General features: G+C 38.0%; 1 protein-coding gene across 1 annotated transcript in view; it reads right to left on the bottom strand.

Moving 5' to 3' along the window:
- Positions 1 to 364: 364 nt before the first annotated feature.
- The window catches only part of LOC140139010 (chromodomain-helicase-DNA-binding protein 1-like), a 42,165-nt gene continuing 33,329 nt past the window's right edge, over positions 365 to 9,200 (bottom strand). Inside the window, exons 13-21 of the mRNA XM_072160792.1 lie at positions 8,419 to 8,617; positions 7,590 to 7,819; positions 6,338 to 6,417; positions 4,968 to 5,179; positions 4,485 to 4,583; positions 3,405 to 3,475; positions 2,810 to 2,924; positions 1,893 to 2,001; positions 365 to 611 (exon numbers count right to left, since the gene is read on the bottom strand). Of these exons, the coding sequence (XP_072016893.1) occupies positions 365 to 611; positions 1,893 to 2,001; positions 2,810 to 2,924; positions 3,405 to 3,475; positions 4,485 to 4,583; positions 4,968 to 5,179; positions 6,338 to 6,417; positions 7,590 to 7,819; positions 8,419 to 8,617 (1,362 nt within the window). The remainder of the gene's footprint in view (positions 612 to 1,892; positions 2,002 to 2,809; positions 2,925 to 3,404; positions 3,476 to 4,484; positions 4,584 to 4,967; positions 5,180 to 6,337; positions 6,418 to 7,589; positions 7,820 to 8,418; positions 8,618 to 9,200) is intronic.

The raw sequence follows: 9,200 nt of genomic DNA, 5'->3' as shown, positions 1-9,200 counted from the left end.
ATGTGCACTTAGACATCCTATACAAAAAAGATGAAAGTGTTTTGATAAAATTATATTTTTGGAGGGTACGTATTATTTCTATTGTGTGAGACAAGTTCAGATGTTGGACTGGGGATGGGCAATACATGGTCAGTGGTGGCACTATAGGAACATACCCCCAGTCAAAATAACAAATACATTGTAAGCGATATTTCAACCTTATAGTGCAAAAAATGCAATATTTGAGGCAAATTTAGGAAAAAAAAAAAAAATAATCATCCAACTAACAAATAATTTCAGGTATTTTTGACAAAGGTTTTTGATATTCTAACTTTTGCAGTTTAAAACTGATAAGATCTACAGACACCTTAATCTTCAAATTTGATTAACAAAAAGGATATGCAATAACAAAACGTTGCAATTGCTCCAGTTCCTCTCCCGTCACTCCCTGGAACACAACCGTCACACCCTGCAGAAATCCTGGCAATCCTCTCCTCCGCCTTTCTCTAGATACATTGGTTGATGGCGAGATGTCTGATGCATTGTTGGAATTTGTATTAGTTGGTTCTGGTGCAGGGCTTGTGCTACTTGCTGCTGCTTGTTGCCTACTGTGTTTTCTGGGATAATAATATCTAATTTTTATCAAAGAATTAAGGAAAATAAGGTGTATCCTTGATGTAAGGCAGCTTATGACATAAAGCTCTATCATCCTTCAAAAGACGATTTCTGTGCCAAAAATAAAATCAATATTGTCATATTTTTTCAAATTTCATTTCAAACTCCCATAACCAATTGATTAATTCAGTATGCACAGTATTCAAGCATCATAAAATAACTGCCTTTCCATGCATTTTTTTCTGCTTCTTCTGCAATTTTACCAAGGTGTTCCTACACTGTACCCACAAAGCATCCACAAACTGATATCTTTTGTAAGTCTACAATGATATTTCAATTTTTTTTCACTCACATCAATCAATCACCAACTTTAAAACCAAACATAAACCTATAAATGTGACCCCTCGGCACAACTGAGCCCGGATGTCGCCAGTGCCACTATTGAGATATGCTCCATCGAACTTAGCAATAAACAATAGGAAACAAAGGATTTATTGACTGTTTTATTGATTTTTCACTCCTTGAATGTCAAGTACTATAGACATGATATACATCATTTTAAAGCTAATCTTAAGCAGAATATTTTGGTTGAATATCTCAAAAATGATGATTGGCGACTTCAGGGCTCAGTTGTGCCGAGGGGTCACAAATGCTCATAGTGTTGGTTTACATGACTATGCCGGCTTTGGATGACTGTGTGTATCTATAGCATAGGAGTTCTTCAGTGGTCTGCTGATTTGGAGCTCTTTACAGCGTCAACAGAAGTGGGGTTCTGATTGCCCAATTGATCACATCAGCACCTCATTTGCTGATCAGGCTGCATAGCATCATGTGACCTACAATCCCGGAAAAAATGTGTTCGAACACCCACTGTAATTCCCATGTTCTTCTTAGCATAGTACGCACGCTATCTATATGAGTCACTTGAAAATAAGAATTATAATAGTGTTGTCTCAATGTTCATTTTAAGCATGCCCCCTCCCCTTTCCCCACCAAACAATGTTGGGAGGAGATATGGTGAAGATGAACATATTAGGCATGCCAACATTGTACGCGGGTAGAAGGGGGACCATTTCCAATAAGGCCTTAAAAGTGTTCGAACAAATATTTCTAAGATTGAAGTTATTTTTATTCAATAATCAGGAAAAGCAGACGGATACTGTTGAAGGACCTTGCCGAATACTATAGTGAGTGAAGTATTATTATATTATAACCATATCATTATGGCTGACACACTGTGTGATATACTTGTACCTGTTTTGGTTGACCAAGTATTCATTTTGTAAACAAAAGGATACACATATGTTGGAATGCCTTTAGCTGCTAGATGTTTCCTGATAAGTCTCTCAGTGCCATACCAATTGAACCCTGGTGTTGCATAGCCTATACGAGGTAGATGAACACTGGCTACAATCAAAAACATATAATAGAAGGAAGATGACTATACTGTAATAAAGACATTAAATAATGAGAAGATTAGATCGGCCTTCAATGGCAACTGGCAACTCTGGTATAAAATCTTCTAGAAACACTGATCTCAGCATCTCACACACCATTTTTCTGAAATCATCTGGGAAAAATAGCCGGGTGAGTGCAGATGTATGTTTTTATATTTACACTGATCTAGTAAAATTGCAAGCTTCAAATGCTGCCATCAACCAATTTTGAGTGTATGAAGATATGAAGAAATTTTCCTATTAGGCTGACGAAAAAAGAAAACCCTGTTCTACGGGCCCGACCGACCCAGATTTTGAAACAATTTGGGGAAAAATTTTCCTGTTCAAATGAATGCCGACCCAAATTTCAGGAATTTCAGGAACAATCTTTTTTTTTGTATTTTCTCAAATTGCAAATTATTTACAGATTTTGGTGATTTTTTGGGTCATTTCAAAAAAAAAAAAAAAAAAAAAAGGCCGACCGACCGACCCTACTTGAAAGGTCCGTCCACCCGTAGAACAGGGTTTCTTTTTTTCATTGCCTTATTCCCTAAATAACTTTAATTATCATTATTTCACAACCTGTACTGCCAACATCCCTTAGGAAGTAAAGAGATGAGATTAAATATTTTATGATTTTAAGATTTTTGGAAATTTTGCCAGTTATTTATTTAGCAGAAAAATTCCAGTTTTCTGTGTTTTTATTTTTCTCACCTAGCATGCACGCTCGCAAAATGAACATTCACAAAAATCTAACCATCGCAAAAAGACCAACTTACCAGTATCTGCTTTAGCTGCCTTGTATACACGTTGCAATCCCTGATTTAAAGCAGTAAGTTTGATGCCCGACAAATTGTTGTGTCTGTCTCTGTGCTGAGCAACTATTAAGGCTACCTGTCATAAAAAATGTATGGAAAAAACTTGCATCATACATGTATACATTGCTAAAAATAGTTGAATTTGCAATAACACCATATTTCTATTTTATGTTGCACAATATTCAGAACACAAAGTCAAAAACCAAAAATACAGCGGTTCCAGTTCCACAAAGGGACATTGCACTATACAAAGAAGAAGAATATTCAAGAATATTTTATGACTGTCAACCACAACTGGGCTGTAATATCAACATTTTCTCCTCAACGTAAGCATTACAATGATTTATTACATGTAGCAAATGTAAATTTACAAACAGCATTACCATGTAGCAAAGACCAACAAGGTTGCGATTTGAAGCTCTGCATGCTAGCAACTTCTGATTGATACATTGGCATTTGCTTTTCCGATAAGCGATGGATGCCATGTCACAAAAAACACTATGCTCCTTGTGATTGCTTATATTAGTAAGATATGGGCATATAATTCTTATCTTACCTTGTCACTTCCTTTGTCTCTACTTTCTTTGTCATCAATTGGCACCACATGAGCATCTCCTAAAGCCAAATCTATCAATGTAATCAAACATGGATACACATTTAATATAAGACCATAACAAATTGTTGTTGGGCAGGAAAAACATCCTGTGTCATTGGCCCCTGAACATGTTTAAAGCAAAACCTGCTATACGTAACCTCTTGGCAGTTTTGTTTTAAACATGTTCAAGGGCCACAAGTATATAGGAGGTTTTTCCTCCCTAAGGACGAAATTTATCTTTTAAATACCCATTTGTTAAAATGTCCCGCATTAAATATTCTGAATTATTACACCTCATACATATTCATGAGAGAATGAAACCAACAATCCATTGGTCAATCGCAACTTGACACAACCCAAGTAGATTGACCTAGTTATCCCCATATGACCTATCTTACCGGACCATAGTTTTGCCCCCTATTCACGATATCATCATCCTCAGAGACAGGATCCATTCAAATTAAATATGTTTCTGTTTTCAGGGGCGGATTTAGAAGAGGGGGGCACCCGGTGAGCGCCCCCTCTAATTTTTGCAGAGCGGCGCCTATCTCAGACCTGCCAACCTACTGAAGTCAGAAAGAGGGACATTGAGGCCAAAACCTTGTACATGTACATAAACCAGATACCGACAAATTCAAAGACTTGAGGTGTGCAATACTTTCAGAATTCAGAGAAGGTTTTTGCAGGTCTGAATTTATCACAATAGACTAAAGAGAATGCTATAATAAAATTTTTAAGTGAAATTTTCATCATTTTTTGTTGTTCTTACATTTAAATTTGCCATCACCGAAATATTCAGAAAACAGGACTGTCCCTCTTTTTCACTGTGGTAAACCCCAAATGAGGGACAGTCCCTCAAAATGAGGGACAGTTGGCAGGTCTGCTGTCTATGTGTATTTTTGCAGAGCGGTGCCTGACTTTGTGTGGGCGCCCCCTGGAACCGCCAATGGTTTTGTACCACTCAAAATATTTTGGTGATGGGTTTGAGAATTCATGTTGGAATATTGGTACCGATTGATTATGTAATTATTGTTGTATTACCTTTCATTTTGCCTGCAATTTCATACTGAATCTCTGGGGCATCACTCCTCCTGGCTAAAGCACTGAAAATACCTCCTTGGCCCCATGCACCACTGTCATCTAGAAACAATGCAAGAAGAAAAGACACCAATTAAGGACAATTATCTTCCTCATCATTATCATGATAATCATCTCAGCTTCTTCCTCCATCACCATCATCATTATCGCCACAGCACCATCATCACCAGCATCATCTTCATCACCACCCCAACCTAACTTCATGCATGGTTTTGCATTCATAAATTTTATTTTACATGCATCAAGCATAATATGCATATGTGGTTGACCTCTTTCATGCACATCAGGTTTATAATGCACCATGCAGTTGTGTTGTGCACATACATCACGCTTGGGCATAAAGGCATGATTAGCAGCGGGTACCACAACTCCGAACAATTATAATATAAGTTACAGTACATTTTCTCTCCCAAGTTTTATACGTACCTACACAGTGCACCACAATTGCATCTTTCTCCCCAGCATTCTGTGGATGAGTCACGTCTCCTCTCACATATTTCATTGCACGACTAGTACTTCCTTCATCATCATCATCACTACCAAACCCCAGCACATCTCGCTCCTCATCTTCATCCTCGTCGTCTGTATCCATAGCGATATTGGCCGATTCGTAGCTGTTCCTCTCCCATAATTTTTCCCTGAAATGAAACAGTACATGGACTTTAGGTTTATTGACGCTCGCTGCATTGTAGGAAGTAATATCAGTGCAACACAACTCAGATTTCTCGGGGTATTGAGGCTATAATTTATTAAATGCCAGGCAAACTAACTTCATTTCAATACATATGATTTCTTAAAACTGTCAATACATGCAATGCATTATAATCCAACTAAAATATTTCACTGTGGCATGTATTTTTTTTCATTTGTGTTGTTGATTTCCGATTCAACAACTCTTCCTATACCTTTGTACAGGAGCCAAGCGTTGTTAATCGGGGATGAATCCACACTATTCTTGAGCGTATACGCGAACACAAGTTAACGTGTACGCGTTACGCAAAAGCGCGTAAAATTTGTCATGTCTGGAACGTATGCGTAAACATGAACTCTTATGTTGGCGGTAGCAGCTAAATATTACCGCTTTATTCTTTAGTTTTATTGCTGATATCAACAGAAATACTGCGATCTTCTTGTAATGTTGAGTGGCAATGACAAACAGAAATTCCGAATGAAAGAATCATGTGAATTAGACATCTTTAGCTTGTTTCGTTGTTGAAAGGGATTCAATCATGTTTCACCGTTGTTCATTTCTATGTATGTTTACTTCCAAGTAAACCACTCAGACGACGCGGACGCATTGTTGTTAATCGGTGATGAACAACGGTGAAACATGATTGAATCCGTAATTTCATCATACCAATTGGTAGTATTTAGTATTATGTACTGTGATGAATACTACTAAACATTTGGACAGAATGCCACACTTTTCAGACATTAACTCCACAGAACTATGATGACGTCGCAAGCCAGGGACCGTCTTTTGAAATTTGCAGGAGCATTAAATAGCTCTTCTGGAGCCTTCAAGAAGAGCTGTTTAGAGCATTTATAACTGAATGTAAGGAGAGAATGGTCAACTAAGGAGAGCTAAAAATCACTCTCCTATATCAGATTTCAGGAGAGCAGTAGAGAGTGATTGCTCTCGCTCTCGTCAAAAGGCAGTCCCTGCTCTATATACACTGTGAAAAAGTAACTTTATAGCTTTTGTCCATATGGGAGTGTCCAATATCAATGTACATGCTGTGTAATAAGTTTGAAATAAATAAATGAAATGATTATGAATTCTACATGACACATACAATCTTTGTCTCCTTTCTTGAGCTCTCTTGACTTCAGCTTCTTCTTGCAGCTTTGCTCTCTTAGCTGCAGCTTCTTGTCTCTGTTTGATAAAAAATAAAAACATCTTCAATTACTTGAACTTGATATCTTTTAAATAAAGTTACTGAGACAAATTAACGAAGATCCAATATAACACAGTGTCAATTATTGTCTTACTCAGCTCAGTATGGATGAGGCTATACGAGTTTGTTGCAGGAGCAGGGCTGTAAAAAATGTGAAGTTTCCCGGGAATGTAAATCCGACGAAGTCGTATTTTCCGCCGCGCATGCGGCGCAGGGGGAGTCTGAGAGGGGATGTGCCCCTCTCAGATGTTGAAATTTTTTGAAAAATGACACCTAAATGACGCAATTTGGTGCAACATTTTTGTGATTTTTCGTTTTATATGACAAGTCATAAATGAGCCTAAATAAGCTTAAAAAAATGAACACAATTAGCACTTTGTTACATGAATTACTCACAAAGTATAACCATCAAAGTGTCACAACTTAGCCAGTATAATACTACAACAGTTTCGGAAATTCAACTCGCAACAGAACTTGCTTTGTCTACCACTCTAGCTCCGCCCATGTTGAGCTTTTTTCCCAGTCCTGTGTACAGCCCTACAAAAATGCATTGGCCTCGTGTATGAAATTAAATGTACGCATGCGCCCTTTTGTGCCGATCGCCGTGATGAAACCCTACACAACAGAAATTCCCTCTGAGCCCTGAAGCAACACAAACAAAGTTAGACTCTACCATCAAATTATTGGCTAAATTACGTAATAATAATGAAGGGCCTGTATCCCTGTAGTGGAGGCTAACGGTAACGCTTTTGCTGGCTTCCGTTATATCATTCATCCCATTACGCACTATGTAATACTTGATCAAAACTGTCGGTGGGAACCACAAACATGACAAACCAGGAAGTAGGCTTGAGAATTCTGCCTGGGCAATTTGCGTACGTATTTTCTATGGGTTAAGCTTATAAATCCATTTACATCAACTTCAGGCCAAATTGCCCTAGATTTCCGCTGGCAGTAAAAGCTTCCCGTAATGAGATTACCGAATTACCCACTTTTTCCCGCTGTGTGTAGGAGGGACCCAGTAATGGCCGAATGAATTCTGACCATTACTTGGCTCGTTGGATTCGTCTATAAAGTCACACTATACTAAAATGTGCAATTCCTGAAAAAGCATCACAAAAATGTTCATTTTTCTCCTCCCCAAACCTACCTTCTTCTTCCTCTCCTCTTTCTCCTCATCAGTCAACTCTTTCCTCTTCCTAGTTGGCATTTGTAGCTCAGGAAAAACCACTGGATCTCTGTGCTTCCGTAATGATCTAGGCCCAACAACAGTGGCTTCTTTAGCAGCCATCTCAGCAGCGACAAGTTCATCAAAGGCTTTGGTGTCCTCAGCACTGGGCTCTTTGGAATAATCTTTGCCTTCAAACATGTACATGTGAGCTATACAGGGGGAAAAAGATAACAAGGTACCATTTTACATTTCCACAACCAAACTAATTACATATTAAAGCTATATTGTGTGATTTGCTCTAAAGCGACGCCCTCATTTTTTCTTGAATTTCTACTATTTGCATGATTGTAATGCCCAATGGTGTACTAAAATACCATGTGAATGACTAAGCCTACTATGCTTTAATCACAGTAACATTCTATAATAAAACCCAGGATAACAGTTTTAATCACAGTATTCACAGATCCAAATATTAGTGATGGCTGAAATGTCTTGTGCTTGTATGAATCATTGATTATCAACTGTGCATACAGTATTGTTATTCATCATACCTTACTGCGTCACTAAAGCACCACTCATTAAAGATCACCAAAGGAAGCACATTTGGTCATGGACTCAACAAGATTGTTATCAGGAGTTGGAATACCTTCTTAGTCTTCTCTTTTCAACAGCAGTCTAGAGCTACACTTAATCTTATATTACACAGGAAAACCCTCCTATGTGTCTTTGGCCCCTCAACATGTTGGCAGTTTTGCTTTAAACATATTCAGGGCCAAAGACACATAGGTTTTTCCTACCCAACGGTGACTTACTTTCTTTTCAGCATCATCTTCATCTTCCTCTTCCATTTCCTCCTCCTCTTCCTCATCTTTTTCCGTAGGATTCTCCTCCAGTACCCATTCTCCTTTTAGGCTTCCTCCCAAGATGGGTTTGAGATCTACGTCTACCACCGAGCTCTCTGCTGATTGCAGTAGTTTGTCTAATCCAAACTTGATCATATCTGATAGCTGATAAAAGAGAGAAATGTGGAATTATTACTAAAAATCAAAGATACATGATATCATATTGAGGCTCATGGTGAACTTTTTGATTTAATTTGATCAACTTGCCCGTCATCACTGATTGGACCAGTTGCTGTGTTTTACAACTTGCCTGCCAGCATTTCAACTAGACCGGATTTTTTTTAAATATTGCTGGTGCTTCAATATCATTTTGTGTTGCTGCTTACAATGTTCAAAGCCATTATTTTACTATTGGTATATTTATTTTTGTTAATCATTGAATTCGTGTGAAATTTACTGACAAAAGTTTAAATATACAACTTGTCACTCACACAAGTAATGGCTCTGTTAATTCTACAACTTGTAATTTGCACCAGGCAAATGCTAAATACGAACCCTAGTTTCATCATGGAAAGGGAGGAAGTTGTCAGTCACCCAAATGAATTAGCGAGAGAAGACTTGCTCAGTCATATTGCAGGCAACTCATTGTTGACCTGTTCAGTAAATGTGACCGTACAGCACGAATAAGCCGTAAATATCCTAAATTGTATTCTGAGTTACAGTGTAAAATGTGCATGAAGGTCGTATT

Source organism: Amphiura filiformis, chromosome 18 (assembly GCF_039555335.1).
Source record: "Amphiura filiformis chromosome 18, Afil_fr2py, whole genome shotgun sequence".
In the NCBI taxonomy this organism is placed as follows: Eukaryota; Metazoa; Echinodermata; class Ophiuroidea; order Amphilepidida; family Amphiuridae; genus Amphiura; species Amphiura filiformis.
This window is presented reverse-complemented; position numbering and strand designations above follow the sequence as displayed.